We start from the raw sequence: 23,044 nt of genomic DNA on the forward strand, positions 1-23,044 counted from the left end.
GGCCTGGTTTCAAGGAGGGCAGCAAAGAAGCCACTTCTCTCCAGAAAAAACATCAGGGACCGACTGATATTCTGCAAAAGGTACAGGGAGTGGACTGCTGAGGACTGGGGTAAAGTCATTTTCTCAGATGTATCCCCTTTTCGATTGTTTGGGACATGTGGAAAACAGCTTATTAGGAGAAGAAGAGGTGAGCGCTACCACCAGTCTTGTCTCATGCCAACTGTTAAGCATCCTGAAACGATTCATGTGTGGGGTTGCTTCTCAGCCAAGGGAATCGCACCACTCACAGTCTTGCCTAAAAACACAGCCATGAATAAAGAATGGTACCAGAATGTCCTCCAAGAGCAACTTCTCCCAACTGTCCAAGAGCAGTTTGGCGCCCAACAATGCCTTTTCCAGCATGATGGAGCACCTTGCCATAAAGCAAAGGTGATCACTAAATGGCTCATGGAACAAAACATAGAGATTTTGGGTCCATGGCCTGGAAACTCCCCAGATCTTAATCCCATTGAGAACTTGTGGGCAATCATCAAGAGACAGGTGGACAAACAAAAACCAACAAATTCTGGCAGATTGCAAGCATTGCTTATGCAAGAATGGACAGCGATCAGTCAGGATTTGGTCCAGAAGTTGATTGAGAGCATGCCAGGGAGAATTACAGAGGTCCTGAAGAAGAAGGGTCAACACTGCAAATATTGACTTGCTGCATTAACTCATTCTGTCAATATAACCTTTTGGTACTCATAATATGATTGCAATTATATTTCTGTATGTGATGTAAACATCAGACAAACACAATTAAAAACCAGAGGGCAACAGATCATGTGAAAATATAATATTGGTGTCATTCTCAAAACTTTTGGCCATGACTGTACAGTGTGAAGAGAGAGGACATAGACCCTGTACAGCATGAAGAGGGAGGACATAGACCCTGTACAGTGTGAAGAGGGAGGACATAGACCCTGTACAGTGTGAAGAGAGAGGCTATAGAACCTCTACAGTGTGAAGAGAGAGGACATAGACCCTGTACAGCGTGAAGAGGGAGGACATAGACCCTGTACAGTGTGAAGAGAGAGGACATAGACCCTGTACAGCGTGAAGAGAGAGGACATAGACCCTGTACAGCGTGAAGAGGGAGGACATAGACCCTGTACAGTGTGAAGAGAGGACATAGACTCTGTACAGCATGAAGAGGGAGGACATAGACCCTGCACAGTGTGAAGAGGGAGGATATAGACCCGAACAGTGTGAAGAGAGTGAAGAGAAGACATAGACCCTATACAGTGTGAAGAGGCAGGACATAGACCCTGAACAGCGTGAAGAGAGAGGACATAGACCCTGAACAGCGTGAAGAGAGAGGACATAGACCCTGTACAGTGTGAAGAGGGAGGATATAGACCCTTACAGTGTGAAGAGAGGACATAGAACCTCTACAGTGTGAAGAGAGGACATAGACCCTATACAGTGTGAAGAGGGAGGACATAGACCCTGCACAGTGTGAAGAGGGAGGATATAGACCCGTACAGTGTGAAGAGAGAGGCTATAGAACCTCTACAGTGTGAAGAGAGAGGACATAGACCCTGTACAGCATGAAGAGGGAGGACATAGACCCTGTACAGTGTGAAGAGGGAGGATATAGACCCGTACAGTGTGAAGAGAAGACATAGAACCTCTACAGTGTGAAGAGAGGACATAGACCCTATACAGTGTGAAGAGGCAGGACATAGACCCTGAACAGTGTGAAGAGAGAGGACATAGACCCTGTACAGTGTGAAGAGGGAGGATATAGACCCGTACAGTGTGAAGAGGGAGGATATAGACCCGTACAGTGTGAAGAGAGGACATGGAACCTCTACAGTGTGAAGAGAGGACATAGACCCTGTACAGCGTGAAGAGGGAGGACATAGACCCTGTACAGTGTGAAGAGAGAGGACATAGACCCTGCACAGTGTGAAGAGAGTGAAGAGAAGACATAGACCCTATACAGTGTGAAGAGGCAGGACATAGACCCTGAACAGCGTGAAGACAGAGGACATAGACCCTGAACAGCGTGAAGAGAGAGGACATAGACCCTGTACAGTGTGAAGAGGGAGGATATAGACCCGTACAGTGTGAAGAGAGGACATAGAACCTCTACAGTGTTAAGAGAGGACATAGACCCTATACAGTGTGAAGAGGGAGGACATAGACCCTGCACAGTGTGAAGAGGGAGGATATAGACCCGTACAGTGTGAAGAGAGGACATAGAACCTCTGCAGTGTGAAGAGAGGACATAGACCCTGTACAGCGTGAAGAGGGAGGACATAGACCCTGTACAGTGTGAAGAGGGAGGACATAGACCCTGCACAGTGTGAAGAGGGAGGATATAGACCCGTACAGTGTGAAGAGAGGACATAGAACCTCTACAGTGTGAAGAGAGGACATAGACCCTGTACAGCGTGAAGAGGGAGGATATAGACCCGTACAGTGTGACGAGGGAGGATATAGACCCGTACAGTGTGAAGAGAGGACATAGAACCTCTACAGTGTGAAGAGAGGACATAGACCCTGTACAGCGTGAAGAGGGAGGACATAGACCCTGTACAGTGTGAAGAGGCAGGACATAGACCCTGAACAGCGTGAAGAGAGAGGACATAGACCCTGTACAGTGTGAAGAGGGAGGATATAGACCCGTACAGTGTGACGAGGGAGGATATAGACCCGTACAGTGTGAAGAGAGGACATAGAACCTCTACAGTGTGAAGAGAGGACATAGACCCTGTACAGCGTGAAGAGGGAGGACATAGACCCTGTACAGTGTGAAGAGGGAGGACATAGACCCTGTACAGTGTGAAGAGGGAGGACATAGACCCTGTACAGTGTGAAGAGGGAGGATATAGACCCGTACAGTGTGAAGAGAGGACATAGAACCTCTACAGTGTGAAGACAGGACATAGACCCTGTACAGCGTGAAGAGGGAGGACATAGACCCTGTACAGTGTGAAGAGGGAGGACATAGACCCTGTACAGTGTGAAGAGGGAGGACATAGACCCTGTACAGCGTGAAGAGGGAGGACATAGACCCTGTACAGTGTGAAGAGGGAGGACATAGACCCTGCACAGCGTGAAGAGGGAGGACATAGAACCTCTACAGTGTGAAGAGAGGACATAGACCCTGTACAGTGTGAAGAGGGAGGACATAGACCCTGTACAGTGTGAAGAGGGAGGACATAGAACCTCTACAGTGTGGAGAGGACATAGACCCTGTACAGCGTGAAGAGGGAGGATATAGACCCGTACAGTGTGAAGAGAAGACATAGAACCTCTACAGTGTGAAGAGAGGACATAGACCCTGTACAGCGTGAAGAGGGAGGACATAGACCCTGTACAGTGTGAAGAGGGAGGACATAGACCCTGAACAGCCTGAAGAGAGAGGACATAGACCCTGTACAGCGTGAAGAGGGAGGATATAGACCCGTACAGTGTGACGAGGGAGGATATAGACCCGTACAGTGTGACGAGGGAGGATATAGACCCGTACAGTGTGAAGAGAGGACATAGAACCTCTACAGTGTGAAGAGAGGACATAGACCCTGTACAGCGTGAAGAGGGAGGATATAGACCCGTACAGTGTGACGAGGGAGGATATAGACCCGTACAGTGTGAAGAGAGGACATAGAACCTCTACAGTGTGAAGAGAGGACATAGACCCTGTACAGCGTGAAGAGGGAGGACATAGACCCTGTACAGTGTGAAGAGGCAGGACATAGACCCTGAACAGCGTGAAGAGAGAGGACATAGACCCTGCACAGTGTGAAGAGGGAGGATATAGACCCGTACAGTGTGACGAGGGAGGATATAGACCCGTACAGTGTGAAGAGAGGACATAGAACCTCTACAGTGTGAAGAGAGGACATAGACCCTGTACAGCGTGAAGAGGGAGGACATAGACCCTGTACAGTGTGAAGAGGGAGGACATAGACCCTGTACAGTGTGAAGAGGGAGGACATAGACCCTGTACAGTGTGAAGAGGGAGGATATAGACCCGTACAGTGTGAAGAGAGGACATAGAACCTCTACAGTGTGAAGACAGGACATAGACCCTGTACAGCGTGAAGAGGGAGGACATAGACCCTGTACAGTGTGAAGAGGGAGGACATAGACCCTGTACAGTGTGAAGAGGGAGGACATAGACCCTGTACAGCGTGAAGAGGGAGGACATAGACCCTGTACAGTGTGAAGAGGGAGGACATAGACCCTGCACAGCGTGAAGAGGGAGGACATAGAACCTCTACAGTGTGAAGAGAGGACATAGACCCTGTACAGTGTGAAGAGGGAGGACATAGACCCTGTACAGTGTGAAGAGGGAGGACATAGAACCTCTACAGTGTGGAGAGGACATAGACCCTGTACAGCGTGAAGAGGGAGGATATAGACCCGTACAGTGTGAAGAGAAGACATAGAACCTCTACAGTGTGAAGAGAGGACATAGACCCTGTACAGCGTGAAGAGGGAGGATATAGACCCGTACAGTGTGAAGAGAGGACATAGACCCTGTACAGCGTGAAGAGGGAGGACATAGACCCTGAACAGCCTGAAGAGAGAGGACATAGACCCTGTACAGCGTGAAGAGGGAGGACATAGACCCTGTACAGTGTGAAGAGGGAGGACATAGACCCTGAACAGCCTGAAGAGAGAGGACATAGACCCTGTACAGCGTGAAGAGGGAGGATATAGACCCGTACAGTGTGACGAGGGAGGATATAGACCCGTACAGTGTGAAGAGAGGACATAGAACCTCTACAGTGTGAAGAGAGGACATAGAACCTCTACAGTGTGAAGACAGGACATAGACCCTGTACAGCGTGAAGAGGGAGGACATAGACCCTGTACAGTGTGAAGAGGGAGGACATAGACCCTGTACAGTGTGAAGAGGGAGGACATAGACCCTGTACAGTGTGAAGAGGGAGGACATAGACCCTGCACAGCGTGAAGAGGGAGGACATAGAACCTCTACAGTGTGGAGAGGACATAGACCCTGTACAGCGTGAAGAGACAATGAGCGAGTCCTCCTGACACCATAGAGTACAGCGCCCAGTCCAGACTGCCGCTTCCCGTCCTCCGTGTCTCCTCGCACCGGCTCTCTGTGGTGAAGGAAGCCGGAAGCAGCAGGGCGGAAACCGGGATCAGCTGATCGAGCTGTCCCCAGGTAGTGCCGGGGAGAGGAAGCCGAGGCTGGCAGGCGAGCAGGCAGGCGGGCAGGGAGGCTGGCGGGGGAGGACTGGGAACTGGATGGAGGACGCCTCTGACGAGCGCGGTACCACAAGGTGCACGGAGACAAAGGACGGGAGGCGCCGCCGCAGATCTCTCCCGGCCACACGGGGGCAGTGTCCCCAGCACAGGGCTGAGCAGTAGGGGGGCTTTTGTTCAGGCAGCGGAGCTGATAAATCCCCTCCGGTGCCCTGACACCGTCCTCCGGGCCCGGCCGCCGCCGCTCCCCGGCCATTTACACCACAGACAGGAAACAAAGGAGACGGAGAACAAAGAGAGGACGCAGGCAGCTACCCCAGAGCCAGTGACAGCAGCTGCCCAGAGGGACCGACAGTGACAGCGGCTGCCCAGGGGGACCGACAGTGACAGCAGCTGCCCAGGGGGACCGACAGCGCCAGTGACAGCAGCTCCTGTGACAGCTCCTGACCTGGGGAGACCAAGCAATAAGTCCAAGATGTAAAGTGGCCATTTTTGGGGCCAGGAGACAAGTTGTCGCTTTGTTGCCATTTTCTGACTGTAAATATTGTTTGGGAGGTTGGAGCTGGCGTTGTGCATATGGCCATGGGCTGTGTCGGGGCGGTCCGCGGGGTGGCCTGTAGGCTCGTCGTCAGTCCGGTGACCGGAGAACGCTGTGTGCTTTAGGTGATCTCGGTAGATTTATACGTCCGCTGAGTAGATTGAGCCCGGTGTTTGTCTACAGGGGAAGGTCGGGGATGAAGAAAAGCACAAGAGCCAACCAAGCCTCCAAGACGATGTAAGATACAGCCGCCTGCATTTTTATAAGAGAATATCTATTTCGTCTTAAAGGACCGTTCCCCCAGTCCCTCACAGGACGGCCGGACAATTTATTTGTATCTATACTTTTTACGAGCGTTTGTTGTTGCGTCCAGAAGACCTCGTCGGTCCCGACCATTGGATGCGATGGAACTCATGTTCGCTGAGTGGGAGGACGGCGAGAGGTTTTCTTTTGAGGACTCGGATCGCTTCGAGGAAGACTCTTTATGTTCTTTTATCTCGGAGGCGGAAAGTCTCTGCCAGAATTGGAGAGGATGGCGCAAACAGTCGGCCGGACCCAACTCCCCCACCGTCAAAATGAAAGGTATCTTAGTCTTATTATTCCTCTTGTTGGCTGTCACCGCACATTGCCCATACTGTACTATACACTATATATGCTTCTCTATCCCCCATCATTTTCATTAGTTAGGTATTCTTTTGGCTTTTGTGAACGGTTGTCCGCCTTTTGGAAACAGTGTTTTAATTAATTGTATATAATTGAGGCTATAAATCAGTTTTGTAATTGTGTTTAATAACACATTTTGTACCATTTGGCTTCCCCATCCTCTGAGTTGCAGTGTCTGTTGCTGACGGCAGAAGGAGTTAGAGAAGCTGTCAGTGAGTCTTCTGAGACCGTCTTCACTTTACAGTGTTTGTAACCTTTTCCCGTGTTCTCCGGTGTTCCTTTCAGCTGGTTGTGTTATGACCACAGACTACATCCAAGTTGAATATGTAGAGAAACAAAGTGTCTGTAAAAGCCAAATGTGGAAAATGATTAATGAAGCCCCACTGCAAAAATAATTTTGTTTCCAAAGGTGGACAACTACTTTAACTTTCCATGCCAATCCAAAAGGTTTCTGGTCCATTCTTTTGCCAAGGTGCTAGAAATGTGTGCTTTCTGTTTCTTTGTACATATTGTAAGAACTTTGTGCCATCTGGAAATGTACTAGAGAAGAAGCTGTGGAGGTAAATTGCTTACAACTGCCCAGCTTTACAGTGGGCATATTGGATATTTCACTGGTATCCGCTGGATGGATTATAGTGTCCACATCTGGATTCCGCCAATTATAAATGCAAAGTCAATTCCCATTGAGATGAATGTGCACAATGATGGGCAGAGCAGATCCTGCCCACTAAGAGGCTCTTATTCCTGGCATCGGTAGCCCTGGCGGACATGGACAGATGAGAGTCCCAGTGCAAGAACAATATAGGCGCCTTTTCAGTCCAATAGCTCATCATAATGCACAATTCTTGGGGTTTTGGAGGTGAAACTGGGCCCCTCAGCCTGATTGACCTTTATGTTCTGCCTTTTAGACACGTAAAATATGAAAGCCAGGCTCCATTTCTCACTAAAAACGATAATCTTGTAGATGTTGCATTTTCAGAGGACTTGATAGAATAATTTCCTATCCCGTTATATACAGTGCTGTGATCCCGATACAGTAGAAATTTATCAGAGGCATTCTCTGATATCGCCTAGTTTTAGGTGTAATGGTTGTTGAAGATCATGAAATGTTGACATCTTGTTTTAGCGTGGACATGTCTATAGATCCTTGCTGCGTGTATTGAAAGCTGAAGTGGAATAGTTAATAGTGTATATCTAAGGTTGAAGGGAAGCATCATCAGAAAATGACATTTGTGTTACAAGTATTTAGAGGAAAAAAAACACCTTTTTTTTATATATCATGTTCTTTATTAAAAGCAAAATGCAATTGCGATTTTTCACTCTCGCCACTCGCGCTTATTTATGTGCTTCCTATCTTTTTAAGAAGTGTTTTCAGCAGGCTCTTTATCACCAGAGGCAGGATTACAATAATAGGTGTCACCTCTATACACAACTGATAACAGGATCCATCATTCTGTCGCTGATGTCCCTCCCTGACCCCTTGCTCACCACGCTTCACAATGACTTGTGCACAAGCTTATTAGCGATAGGGTCGGTGCTGACCATTTTGGCTATGTATGTGTGTTTTTTCCTGAAACCACATAAAGTTAAAGGGAACCTGTCAGGTCCAATATGCACCTAGAACTGTGAGCAGTTCTTGGTGGATATTGCTAATCCCTGACTTACAGTCCCTGTATCTAGTAGCATAGATAAAGGGATCTTTAGACAAAGTATTTCTAAAGATCGTTTATGATATGCTAATGAGGCCAGGGACTAGTCACAAGGGTGTTAGTTCCTGCGCTCATTTCTCCTTAGCATATTAGCATACCCACAGGGGTGTACTAACATGCTATTCATTGCCCAGTGTCATCAGGGGTGACACGTATACCTGTGTCCATTGTCACGGCTTCAGAATGCTGGACTTAAGCCTGATTTACACGTTTCAATATGTTGTGCGATCGCACCCGCCCCCATTGTTTGTGCGGCACGGGCAATTTGTTGCCTGTGTCGCACAATGCTGTAACCCCCCGTCACACGTACTTACCTTCCAAACGACCTCGCTGTGGGCGGCGAACATCCTTTTCCTGAAGGGGAGGGACGTTCGGCGTCACAGCGACGTCACACAGCGGCCGCCCAATAGAAGCGGAGGGGCGGAGATGAGCGGGACGTAGACATCCGGCCCACCTCCTTCCTTCAGCATTGCTGGCGGGACACAGGTAAGCTGTGTTCATCGTTCCCGGGGTGTCACACGGAGTGATGTGTGCTGCCTCGGGAACAATGAACAACAGGACGTTCGATTTTTACAAAATGAGCGACGTGTCAACGATGAACGAGAAGGTGAGTATTTCTGCTCGTTCATAGCTGTCACACGCTACGATATCACTAACTATGCCGGATGTGCGTCACTTACGACGTGACCCCACCGACATCTCGTTAGATATATCGTAGCGTGTAAAGCCCGCTTTAGGGTCAGTGCACTTATGATCAGAATGCCCGTCACTTCCGGTCATGCACAGTATGAAGCTGGTTGTACGTGTCTCGGCTTCAGAGAGGTCTAGTGTGCATGATCGGAAGTGCGGGGCATTCTGATCATGGGCACTGACCCTAAGCCTGGCGTCCTGAAGCGATGACAACTAACAGAGGTACGCACGCCTCCCCTGATGACACTGGGCAATGGGCAGTGAATAGCATAACAGCATGCCCCTGTGAACGTGCTAACATGCTAGTGTGGAATGAGTGCAGGAACTAACACCCTGGTTTTCCACCTGTTTTGTCTGTTCCAAAGTTTTTTACATTTGCAAACCTGACAAAAATCTGAGTAAGAACCTTCCAGCCTGATGGAGCTGCTAGGCCCGAGTCCATGGTGTGGAGAGGAGGTCTATCCCCAGGTGACCTCTCTCCTTAAACTCCCCAGGATTTCCCTCCCTTCATGGAGAGCCTTGCTGTGCGCTGCGTTCAATTTCATTTCTTTTTTTTGGCAGTACAATACACTGCAATTGGTACGCCTTGGAAATAAACAATCTGGATTAGTTACTTGGCAAGAAATCTCATGAAAACGCTCCAAAATATTGCTCCCTTCCTCCATGCCTTTTTTTTACTCAGTGCACTATGACTCTTGTCTGTTTTGCCAGTAAAATGAGCGTATAGAAAGTGTAAATGTAAACCATGTGTGGCTATAGCAGCCGGCCCTGGAGGCAGCGGTCGTGGTCGTCTGCTTCACTAGTTCTAGGTGACTGGATATCACACTAAGCCCTCGTCACATTACACTTGGGTTTTTATAAAATGCCCATAAGGCCTCATTCACACACAACCTTGTTCCACAGTTTTGCTGAAACACTGCAAACCACAAAGATGGCAAACACAAAAATGTCTTGTATATACAGTGCCTACAAGTAGTCTTCAACCCCCTGCAGATTTAGCAGGTTTGATAAGATGCAAATACGTTAGAGCCTGCAAACTTCAAACAAGAGCAGGATTTATTAACAGATGCATACAGTTAGGTCCAGAAATATTTGGACAGTGACACAAGTTTTGTTATTTTAGCTGTTTACAAAAACATGTTCAGAAATACAATTATATATATAATATGGGCTGACCGTGCACACTCCCAGCTGCAATATGAGAGTTTTCACATCCAAATCGGAGAAAGGGTTTAGGAATCATAGCTCTGTAATGCATAGCCTCCTCTTTTTCAAGGGACCAAAAGTAATTGGACAAGGGACTCTAAGGGCTGCAATTAACTCTGAAGGCGTCTCCCTCGTTAACCTGTAATCAATGAAGTAGTTAAAAGGTCTGGGGTTGATTACAGGTGTGTGGTTTTGCATTTGGAAGCTGTTGCTGTGACCAGACAACATGCGGTCTAAGGAACTCTCAATTGAGGTGAAGCAGAACATCCTGAGGCTGAAAAAAAGAAAAAATCCATCAGAGAGATAGCAGACATGCTTGGAGTAGCAAAATCAACAGTCGGGTACATTCTGAGAAAAAAGGAATTGACTGGTGAGCTTGGGAACTCAAAAAGGCCTGGGCGTCCACGGATGACAACAGTGGTGGATGATCGCCGCATACTTTCTTTGGTGAAGAAGAACCCGTTCACAACATCAACTGAAGTCCAGAACACTCTCAGTGAAGTAGGTGTATCTGTCTCTAAGTCAACAGTAAAGAGAAGACTCCATGAAAGTAAATACAAAGGGTTCACATCTAGATGCAAACCATTCATCAATTCCAAAAATAGACAGGCCAGAGTTACATTTGCTGAAAAACACCTCATGAAGCCAGCTCAGTTCTGGAAAAGTATTCTATGGACAGATGAGACCAAGATCAACCTGTACCAGAATGATGGGAAGAAAAAAGTTTGGAGAAGAAAGGGAACGGCACATGATCCAAGGCACACCACATCCTCTGTAAAACATGGTGGAGGCAACGTGATGGCATGGGCATGCATGGCTTTCAATGGCACTGGGTCACTTGTGTTTATTGATGACATAACAGCAGACAAGAGTAGCCGGATGAATTCTGAAGTGTACCGGGATATACTTTCAGCCCAGATTCAGCCAAATTCCGCAAAGTTGATCGGACGGCGCTTCATAGTACAGATGGACAATGACCCCAAGCATACAGCCAAAGCTACCCAGGAGTTCATGAGTGCAAAAAAGTGGAACATTCTGCAATGGCCAAGTCAATCACCAGATCTTAACCCAATTGAGCATGCATTTCACTTGCTCAAATCCAGACTGAAGACGGAAAGACCCACAAACAAGCAAGACCTGAAGGCTGCGGCTGTAAAGGCCTGGCAAAGCATTAAGAAGGAGGAAACCCAGTGTTTGGTGATGTCCATGGGTTCCAGACTTAAGGCAGTGATTGCCTCCAAAGGATTCCCAACAAAATATTGAAAATAAATTTTTATTTTTTTTTGGGTTTGGTTTATTTGTCCAATTACTTTTGACCTCCTAAAATGTGGAGTGTTTGTAAAGAAATGTGTACAATTCCTACAATTTCTATCAGATATTTTTGTTCAAACCTTCAAATTAAACGTTACAATCTGCACTTGAATTCTGTTGTAGAGATTTCATTTCAAATCCAATGTGGTGGCATGCAGAGCCCAACTCGCGAAAATTGTGTCACTGTCCAAATATTTCTGGACCTAACTGTAAATCTTACAAACCAACAAGTTATGTTGCTCAGTTAAATTTTCAACATAAAAGCGTGGGTCAATTATTATTCAACCCCTAGGTTTAATATTTTGTGGAATAACCCTTGTTTGCAATTACAGCTAATAATCGTCTTTTATAAGACCTGATCAGGCCGGCACAGGTCTCTGGAGTTATCTTGGCCCACTCCTCCATGCAGATCTTCTCCAAGTTATCTAGGTTCTTTGGGTGTCTCATGTGGACTTTAATCTTGAGCTCCTTCCACAAGTTTTCAATTGGGTTAAGGTCAGGAGACTGACTAGGCCACTGCAACACCTTGATTTTTTCCCTCTTGAACCAGGCCTTGGTTTTCTTGGCTGTGTGCTTTGGGTCGTTGTCTTGTTGGAAGATGAAATGACGACCCATCTTAAGATCCTTGATGGAGGAGCGGAGGTTCTTGGCCAAAATCTCCAGGTAGGCCGTGCTATCCATCTTCCCATGGATGCGGACCAGATGGCCAGGCCCCTTGGCTGAGAAACAGCCCCACAGCATGATGCTGCCACCACCATGCTTGACTGTAGGGATCAAAATGCTGTGGAGAGAAAAGCGCACATAGGGTCTTATCTGGCAAACAATGCAGGCTTAGAAAATGAAAACAGGTGCTCACCTATGGAAGTTGTGACAGGCACAACTCCTATGTATGCAGAAAATGGTCAAGCAGCAGCCCCGATAATGCAACAGGGAATCATGAATGGATAAGAAAGTCGGGTTTAACACTGCGCTAAAACCATGAAGCCAAACGATGTGATGAATTCTTTGCTATATTTTCTTTATTTAGGCCAAGTCTACGCGTTTCAAAGGCATGTCCGCCTTCTTCATCAGGACAAAGGAAAAAAGATCATGCTGTTTTTTCCTTTGTCCTGATGAAGAAGGCGGACATGCCTTTGAAACGCGTAGACTTGGCCTAAATAAAGAAAATATAGCAAATAATTCATCACATCATTTGGCTTCATGGTTTTAGCGCAGTGTTAAACCCGACTTTCTTATCCATTCATGATTCCCTGACTGTAGGGATGGTATTCTTTGGGTCGTATGCAGTGCCATCCAGTCTCCAAACGTCACGTGTGTGGTTGGCACCAAAGATCTCGATCTTGGTCTCATCAGACCAGAGAACCTTGAACCAGTCTGTCTCAGTCCTCCAAGTGATCATGAGCAAACTGTAGACGAGCCTTGACATGACGCTTTGAAAGTAAAGGTACCTTACGGGCTCGTCTGGAACGGAGACCATTGCGGTGGAGTACGTTACTTATGGTATTGACTGAAACCAATGTCCCCACTGCCATGAGATCTTCCCGGAGCTCCTTCTTTGTTGTCCTTGGGTTAGCCTTGACTCTTCGGACAAGCCTGGCCTCGGCACGGGTGGAAACTTTCAAAGGCTGTCCAGGCCGTGGAAGGCTAACCATAGTTCCATAAGCCTTCCACTTCCGGATGATGCTCCCAACAGTGGAGACAGGTAGGCCCAACTCCTTGGAAAGGGTTTTGTACCCCTTGCCAGCCTTGTGACCCTCCACGATCTTGTCTCTGATGGCCTTGGAATGCTCCTTTGTCTTTCCCATGTTGACCATGTATGAGTGCTGTTCACAAGTTTGGGGAGGGTCTTAATTAGTCAGAAAAGGCTGGAAAAATAGATAATTAATCCAAACATGTGAAGCTCATTGTTCTTTGTGCCTGAAATACTTCTTAATGCTTTAGGGGAACCAAACAGAATTCTGGTGGTTTGAGGGGTTGAATAATAAATGACCCTCTGAATAAACTTTTCACAATTTAAAAAAAAAAACCCAAAAAAACGAAACAATTCTTTTTTGCTGCAGTGCATTTCACACTTCCAGGCTGATCTACAGTCCAAATGCCACAATGCCAAGTTAATTCCGAATGTGTAATCCTGCTAAATCTGCAGGGGGTTGAATACTACTTGTAGGCACTGTAGATCTCTGCAGCTGTATAATATGCCAGGAGCCAGCTACGTATAGTAGGAATATTGGAGGGAATGTCTCGCCCTGTGCATAGGTCCAAGTGGGGTGTTAGGCCTTGTGCGCACTAGGCGTTTTTAGCGGCGTTTTTTACCGCGTTTTTGTGCTGAAAACGCAGTGACATTGCTTCCCCAGCAATGTCAATGGGTTTTCATAAGTGCTGTCCGCACACAGCGTTTTTTTTTAGCTGCGTTTTTGTGGTGACCACAAAAACGCAGCATGTCAATTATTTCTGCGTTTTTCACTGCGTTTTTCACCCATTGAATTCAATGAGATGTTAAAAACGCAATGAAAAATGCATATAGCCGCGTTTCTATGACTAAAAACGCAGCTATAAACGCAAGGGGTGGGTACTACAGTGACGTGTACAGGAAGAGGATTCCTTCTGTTGGTAAACACAGAAGCAGGAATCCTCCCGGTACCGTCACCGCTGCTTCCACCTCCCGTCCTGTGCATGTCAGCTCCGTGCGGCGCCATGTCTGGGCGGGAGGTGGAGGTAGCGGCGAAAATCAAAGTGAACAGTAGAAAAAAAAAAAATGTCATATATACTCACCTGTCCGCAGGGTCCTGGTGCCATGCCCGCTCCCAGCTCCTCCCGGTACCGCCGCTCTGGCTGTGTGCAGTCTCCCCGGGGCAGGACCTTGCTTGCAGGACCTGGCGGTGGATCACCTGATGCAGTCACCTGACGCATCAGCTGATCGTAGTCTCGCCGGCTTTTTCGCGCCCGGCCGGCTATCAGCTGATCCTGCCGTCAGGGGACTTCATCAGCTGATTACCGGCAGCTCCGGCAGCGATCGTATAGGATCAGACTCCTGTCCAATCGATCGCTCCAGGAGCTGCCGGTAATCACCACAGCACATAAGTGAGTATTATTTATTTTTTTTTTTTTTTCTACTGATGCATCAGCTGATTGTATAATCGGCTTTTATACAATCAGCTGATGTGTCATGTGATTCACATCCTTGAACCTGACAGATCATCTGATCGGTATGCCTTCCAGCAAACCGATCAGATGATATTGGATCCTGATTGGACGGCGCGGGACCCTGACCCAGGATTACTGCGGAGGGGGGTTTATTTCAATAAAGATGGAGTCACTAATTGTGTTGTGTTTTATTTCTAATAAAAATATTTTTCTGTGTGTTGTGGTTTTTTTTATCTGTACTAGAAATTCATGGTGGTCATGTCTAATATTGGCGTGACACCATGAATTTCGGGCTTAGGGCCAGCTGATAATATACAGCTAGCCCTAACTCCATTATTACCCGGCTAGCCACCCGGCTTCAGGGCAGCTGGAAGAGTTGGATACAGCGCCAGAAGATGGCGCTTCTATGAAAGCGCCATTTTCTGGGGTGGCTGCGGACTGCAATTCGCAGTGGGGGTGCCCAGAAAGCATGGGCACCCTGCACTGTGGATTCCAATCCCCAGCTGCCTAGTTGTACCCGGCTGGACTCAAAAATTAGGCGAAGCTCACGTCATTTTTTTTTTTTAATTATTTCATGAAATAATTAAAAAAAAGTGCTTCTCTATATTTTTGGTTCCCAGCCGGGTACAAATAGGCAGCTGGGGGTTGGGGGCAGCCCGTACCTGCCTGCTGTACCCGGCTAGCATACAAAAATATGGCGAAGCCCATGTCATTTTTTTTTTCTTTTTGGGCAAAAAACTGCATACAGTCCTGGATGGAGGATGCTGAGCCTTGTAGTTCTGCAGCTGCTGTCTGCTCTCCTGCATACACTAGTGAATGGAGGATGCTGAGCCTTGTAGTTCTGCAGCTGCTGTCTGCTCTCCTGCATACACTAGTGAATGGAGGATGCTGAGACTTGTAGTTCTGCAGCTGCTGTCTGCTCTCCTGCATACACTAGTGAATGGAGGATGCTGAGACTTGTAGTTCTGCAGCTGCTGTCTGCTCTCCTGCATACACTAGTGAATGGAGGATGCTGAGACTTGTAGTTCTGCAGCTGCTGTCTGCTCTCCTGCATACACTAGTGAATAGAGGATGCTGAGACTTGTAGTTCTGCAGCTGCTGTCTGCTCTCCTGCATACACTAGTGAATGGAGGATGCTGAGACTTGTAGTTCTGCAGCTGCTGTCTGCTCTCCTGCATACACTAGTGAATGGAGGATGCTGAGACTTGTAGTTCTGCAGCTGCTGTCTGCTCTCCTGCATACACTAGTGAATGGAGGATGCTGAGACTTGTAGTTCTGCAGCTGCTGTCTGCTCTCCTGCATACACTAGTGAATGGAGGATGCTGAGACTTGTAGTTCTGCAGCTGCTGTCTGCTCTCCTGCATACACTAGTGAATGGAGGATGCTGAGACTTGTAGTTCTGCAGCTGCTGTCTGCTCTCCTGCATACACTAGTGAATGGAGGATGCTGAGACTTGTAGTTCTGCAGCTGCTGTCTGCTCTCCTGCATACACTAGTGAATGGAGGATGCTGAGACTTGTAGTTCTGCAGCTGCTGTCTGCTCTCCTGCATACACTAGTTCTGCAGCTGTCTGCTCTCCTGCATACAATGAACATTTTGAAGAAGGAAATGACATCAGACCTTTTTTTTTTTTTTTTTTTTTCATCAACAATCTTTAATGGCATTGTGCACTGATTAAAAACGCAGTGAGCAAAAACGCAGCAAAAAACGCACCAAATCGCGGCAAAAACGCATGCGTTTTTGCCGCGTTTTTTAGCCGCGGGTGCGTTTTTTAGACAAAAACGCACATAAAAACGCAGCGTGAAAAAAACGCCTAGTGCGCACATACCCTAAGAGAGCCATAGGTGACCGAATGGCCGGTAACGAGTACAGACGGCTGCCTCAGTGCTTGTCATTCACATATTACATGAAAGAGCCGGATAGAGAATTAAAGTCATCTTGTTAACACTAAAATAAAATGTATATTTGCTGTCGCTATTGTAAACGGTCTATAGTGTTAGAGAACTGTCCTGGTGCTTTGTATGTGGTTACTCCATTGTTTGCATTAGTATAGTGAGTTTTTCTGCTACTTTACCGACAGGTGATTTCATTACATGTTTATTCAAGAGGTTTGTGTCCTCCTAAGGCTAAGTTCACATTTCCGCTAAAATGTATCAGTCACAATCCGCTGCTCTTGTAAACAGCGGAATCCGTTTAGCGGATTCCGCTGCTCCCATAGACTTGTATGAGCAGCGGATTGTGACTGATGATGCTGCGTTGCACCCTCCGCCCGACTGATCAGTCGTGGAACGACTGACCGCCGGGCGGGAGGAACGCAGCATGTAACGTTTTTTGAGCAGCGAGATCCGTCGGATTTCGCTGCGCATGCTCTCTGGCTCCCTGCACACGTCACCAGCTTTGGTTGGTTACCCGATATTTACCCTGGTTACGGTGCAAGGAGCCAGCGCTAAGCGGTGTAGGCCCGTAACCAAGGTAAACATCGGGTGCTTTGCTGTTACCCGATATTTAGGCTGGTTACGTGTGCAGGGAGGCCGACACTTCCCCGCTCGGCCCCGCCCCCTCCCGCACTCCGCACATGTATGTACACACACACACACACACACACACCTGTCCCCAGCCATGCAGACAAGCACTGCCACTGACACCCTCGTCTGGCCCCGCCCCCTGCTCGGCTCCGCCCCCTCCCGCACTTTGCATGTGCACACACATACATACATACATGCACATACATACATACATGCACATACACACACTCACTCACACATACACTCACCTGTCCCCAGCCATGCAGACCGCAGCACTTCTACTGACATCCTCAGCGCCTGGCCCCGCCCCCCGCTCGGCTCCGCCCCCTCCCGCACTTTGCATGTGCACACACACACATACATACATACATACATGCACATACACACACTCACTCACAGATACACTCACCTGTCCCCAGCCATGCAGACCGCAGCACTTCCACTGACATCCTCAGCGCCTGGCCCCGCCCCCCGCTCGGCTCCGCCCCCTCCCGCATTCAGCATGTGTATACACACACACACTCACACACACTCACCTGTCCTGCAGTCACTGCGGCACTGACGTCCTCAGTGCCACGGCCCCGCTCGGCTCCTCCCCTCCCCCCCGAACTCCGCCCCCCGCACACAACGGAATCCGACAAAGAATTCTGTTCTTTGTCATCCGTTGTACAGCGTTGAACAGCGCATCAGTCACATGCGTCAAGCGACGCATGTGACTGATACAAATCAACGGAAATGTGAACTTAGCCTAAGAAGTGATGACATATCCAAATTATGTCAACTGAGGACTATGTACACAATCCGCTTCAGCTTACAGTCCACACAACTGCTCAGCACTCGCTCCCCCATAACCTGCTATTGCACTCTTAGGCTAAGACCGCACTTTGCGTTTCCACCTGCGTTTTTGGTGCTTTTTAGGTGCGTTTTGAGATGCACCTTTTTCATGCCAAAAGGCATGCGTTTTGATTTTACAGCAAAGTCAATGGAAAATGGTGATTTTCAGACCGCACTTTGCGTTTGAACACGCTGCGTTTAATTTGCATATTTTGTGGCAAAAAACATGCGTTCAAAGAAGCAGCATGTCAATTGTTTTTGCCATTTTGGGCTGCGTTTTGCTAACATTGAAGTCTATGAAAAATGGCAAAAACCAAGAAAGTTCAAATTTCCTGCGTTTTACCTGCTTTTTATGTGCTGAAAACATGCGTTTTGGACTTCAAAAACGCATGCTTTTCTGACATTAAAATAATGGAATAATATGTCACTTTACACACACACAGTCCGACAATGAATTTAAAGAAAATTTTGATTTTATTGCTATTTTAACATTAAATATTATAAAACCGCTATAATTTCATGAAATATATAAATATTTTCTTTATTAATTCCTAAATTATATGTTTTCCTTTTTTTTCTCTTTTTTCATGATGTTTGACTATTTAATCTTTATTTAGCAGTGTCTTGATGTTCAAAACGCAGGTGAAAAAGCAGTAAAAAGCACCGAAAACGCATCTTAAACGCAGTAAATACGCATGCGTTTTCAGCGCAAAATTTCTGGAAAAGGCAACTTTGGTCAAATCAATTAAGCCCAAAACGTGCGTTTAGAAATACAAGTAGGAGAACGCATAGTGCGGTCTTAGCCTAAGGACAGGTTCACAGCACCATATTTTCGGTCCGTGTGTGTCCGACAAATCTGTGGATCACACCGTTATTGTAAGGAGCCATGCACATGTCCATTTTTTTTTTTTCCTCAGGCCACGCCTGTCCAAGGAAAGCATCACAGCATGCGCAATTTGCATCTGTAAATCGGGTGGCACTCGGTCATGCAAGTCTATGGGTCCTTGGAAAAAAGTGGACCTCACTCTGATGACATCTGATTGCAGTCCCATTTTCACAGCTTGATAGAATGGAGACAATGGCAATTTGTTTTTCTTCAATCTTCTACACATCAGAGAAATCTGATCACGCTCTTATCAGCATAATTTGACCGATTTTTCTTGTATGAGAGAAAATACGCTTGTTTGACCTTAGGCTAAGGCCAGGTAAAGGGGCCGGAAACCTCGGGCATAAAACTACAAAGTTTTTTTAAAATGATTTTTAACATGCACTTGATGTTGCAAGAGACTAGCTATCCCACCTACAAAAATGAATGTCACTACGCCATGGTCTAGCCTTACTGTCACTAATAAAAAAACATAAAGGGAATCTGTCAGTAGGTTTTTTATACCTCATCGGACAGCAGCATGATGTCCAAGAGATCCTGAATCCAACAATGTATCAGTTATTTTACTGGGTGCAGCGGTTCTGACATAATCAAAGATTTTATATTTAGCTTGTAGCAGAGCTGAGAAGGCAAACTCCGCCCACACATGGCTCTCTGTAGACATTGTACATTAACACTGAGTTGCTTATCACAGACTACCAGGCAATGTAGTCCAGCAATGATAAGTTCCCGGTGCTAAAACAATAATTGCAAGTAAATAATACCCCAAACCTTGATAAGAGAGAGCGGCATCCCTGAATTCTGTTAACCCCTATATCATGCTGTGTTCAGCTTACATGTAAAAAAAAACCTGACAACTTATTAGCTTTGATGATGCACCTTGCCACCTGAACATGCCTCATGCCTAAACTTATTTTTATGTTTTTATTTATCTCTTCAATGTTCTTAATATCATCTTTCCTTTTTTATATAACCGAGCAATGATCACACCACTGCTTCTGATTCAATCAAAGCTTTGAGTGACCTTGCACTGCCGTCCTCCTCTCATCCAACCATCTTTTTGACCATCTTGTTTCTGTCCCCACCTTTCAACTGAAACTCACTAATGATTGTCTATATATCAAAGCCTCAACACCGTGCTCTGCCCTCCATCTAGACCTGCATTTTTTATGTTTTTACCATTTTACTCCACTTGGAATTTTTCTTTTTTTTTTTTTCTCAGTACATTGTGTTATCACATGAATGGTAACCTACCACTGGACCCACAAAAAAAGGCTTTCATACGAAGAGGTTGGAAAAAAAATAAAATAAAAAGTTATGGCTTTTGAGGAAGGGAAGGAAAAAATGAAAGTGCAAGAACAAGATTTACCCAGTTATGAAAGGGTTAAGTAAGAAATGATGCACTGGTAGCTATGTAATATGGAATGTAGGTGGAAATAGTTTATTTCATGGATGTGCATGAATTCTCTCCACCATCCATTGTTCGGTGTTGTGTAGTTATTAACAATAGGCCTTGATGAATAGACGTCCCTTCTCGCCACGCTGTCTTGTAGATAACCTTCAGTGCTGAATAGAGTAAAGGTGGCTTTACACACTGCAACATCGCAAACGACATCGCTGTAACGTCACCGGTTTTGTGACGTAATAGCGACCTCCCCAGCGACATTGCAGTGTGTGAAACACATCAGCGACCTGGCCCCTTCTGTGAAGTTGCTGATCGCTACAAATCGTTCAGGACCATTCTTTGGTCCTTTGTTTCCCGCTGTGCAGTAAAGTCTCAGTGTGTAAAGGGGACTTAAAACACTGGAAACGAGTGATGTGTCACAATATCTGTCAATCACTATTCTCTGTCAGTCGGTCTCTCCCTCTCCGTCTCTATTCTCTCTCTGTCGGTCCGTCACTATCTCTGTCCCTCTCTCACAGTCTGTCATTTTCCCCTCCTCTCTCATACTCACCGATCCCCGGCGCGGCACTGCACGGCATTCACACTGCTGCGGCGGCTTTTCCTCTTTTGAAAAAGCTGGCCGCTCATTAAACAATTTCGTATTCCCTACTTTCCCCGCCCACAGGCGCCTATGATTGGTTGCAGTGAGACACGCCCCCACGCTGAGTGACAGGTGTCTCACTACACCCAATCACAGCAGCCGGTGGGCGGGTCTATAGTGTGCAGTGAAATAAATAATTAAATAATTAAAAAAACCGGCGTGCGCCCCCCCCCCCCCCCCCAATTTTAATTCCAGCCAGATAAAGCCATACGGCTGAAGGCTGGTATTCTCAGGATGGGGAGCTCCACGTTATGGGGAGCCCCCCAGCCTAACAATATCAGTCAGCAGCCGCCCAGAATTGCCGCATACGTTATATGCGACAGTTCTGGGACTGTACCCGGCTCTTCCCGATTTGCCCTGGTGCGTTGGCAAATCGGGGTAATAAGGAGTTATTGGCAGCCCATATAGCTGCCAATAAGTCCTAGATTAATCATGTCAGGCGTCTCCCCGAGATTCCTTCCATGATTAATCTGTAAATTACAGTAAATAAACACACACACACGAAAAAATCCTTTATTAGAAATAAAAAACACAAACACATTCCCTCATCACCAATTTAATAAGCCCCAAAAAGCCCTCCTTGTCCGGCGTAATCCACGGACCTCCAGCGTCGCTTCCAGCTGTGCTGCATGCAGGTGACAGGAGCAGGAGAATACACCGCCACTCCTGTCACCTCCACGCAGCTAATGAAGACAGCCGCGCGATCGGCTGAGCTGTCACTGATGTTACCCGCTGTCACTGGATCCAGCGGTGGATGCAGCGGTGGCCGCGGGTAACCTCAGTGACAGCTCAGCTGATCGCGCTACTCACCGCCGCTCCAGGCACGCCAAACGCAGCAACTGAGGTGAGTAGCGCGATCAGCTGAGCTGTCACTGAGATTACCCGCGGCCACCGCTGCATCCACCGCTGGATCCAGGTAACCTCAGTGACAGCTCAGCTGATCGCGCTATTGCTTTCATTAGCTGCGTGGAGGTGACAGGAGCGGCGGTGTATTCTCCTGCTCCTGTCACCTCCATGCAGCAGAGCTGGAAGCGACGCTGGAGGTCCGTGGATTACGCCGGACAAGGAGGGCTTTTTGGGGCTGATTAAATTGGTGATGAGGGAATGTGTTAGTGTTTTTTATTTCTAATAAATGATTTTTTCGGGTGTGTGTTTATTTACTGTAATTTACAGATTAATCATGGAAGGAATCTCGGGGAGACGCCTGACATGATTAATCTAGGACTTATTGGCAGCTATGGGCTGCCAATAACTCCTTATTACCCCGATTTGCCAACGCACCAGGGCAAATCGGGAAGAGCCGGGTACAGTCCCAGAACTGTCGCATATAATGTATGCGGCAATTTTGGGCGGCTGCTGACTGATATTGTTAGGCTGGGGGGCTCCCCATAACGTGGAGCTCCCCATCCTGAGAATACCAGCCTTCAGCCATATGGCTTTTTCTGGCTGGTATTAAAATTGGGGGGACCGCACGCCGTTTTTTTTAATTATTTATTTCACTGCACAGTATAGACCCGCCCACCGGCTGCTGTGATTGGGTGCAGTGAGACACCTGTCACTCAGCGTGGGGGCGTGTCTCACTGCAACCAATCATAGGCGCCTGTGGGTGGGGAAAGTAGGGAATACGAAATTGTTTAATGAGCGGCCAGCTTTTTCAAAATAGTAAAAGCCGCCGGAGCAGTGTGAATGCCGTGCAGTGCCGGGGATCGGTGAGTATGAGAGAAGAGGGGAAAATGACCGACAGACTGTGAGAGAGGGACAGAGATGGTGACGGACCGACAGAGAGAGAATAGAGACCGAGAGGGAGAGACCGACTGACAGAGAATAGTGATTGACAGATATTGTGACACATCACTCGTTTCCAATTTTGACTAGCTAGGTCGTTCTGCAGGTCCGGATCGCTGTTGTGTCGTTGGCCAGGTTTGCCTGTTTGACAGCTCACCAGCGACTCACCAGAGACTTTATAGCGATCCCGGCCAGGTTGGAATCGCTGGTGGGATCGCTGAAAGTCTGTGTGTAAAGGGGCCTTAAGTTTTTATTTTTTACTTAAAGGGAACCTGTCAGCAGAAATTTCCCCTAAAACCTAACAGATTCCCCCTCTGCAGCTCCTGGGCTGCATTCTAGAAAGGTCCCAGTTATTATTGTGCCCCCTTTCTGACCAAAAAAAAGAGTTTATAAAGAGGTACCTTTTTGGCTTCGAATTCTATAAATCTGACATGGGGGCAGGCTTTCTGGCGTCCGTTATTCTGCCCCCTGGTCCTGTAT

General features: G+C 47.2%; 1 protein-coding gene across 2 annotated transcripts in view; it reads left to right on the plus strand.

Annotated features, from left to right (window-relative positions):
• The first annotated feature begins 5,155 nt into the window (after window positions 1-5,155).
• The window catches only part of ZSWIM8 (zinc finger SWIM-type containing 8), a 177,517-nt gene continuing 159,628 nt past the window's right edge, over window positions 5,156-23,044 (plus strand). The window contains exon 1 of one of the 2 annotated variants that reach the window (XM_075348847.1): window positions 5,156-6,349. In XM_075348847.1, coding sequence (XP_075204962.1) covers window positions 6,172-6,349 — 178 coding nt within the window. In that variant the 5' untranslated portion in view covers window positions 5,156-6,171. The remainder of the gene's footprint in view (window positions 6,350-23,044) is intronic. The other variant, XM_075348846.1, reaches the window with a different exon arrangement.

Source organism: Anomaloglossus baeobatrachus, chromosome 5, assembly GCF_048569485.1.
Source record: "Anomaloglossus baeobatrachus isolate aAnoBae1 chromosome 5, aAnoBae1.hap1, whole genome shotgun sequence".
NCBI lineage: Eukaryota > Metazoa > Chordata > Amphibia > Anura > Aromobatidae > Anomaloglossus > Anomaloglossus baeobatrachus.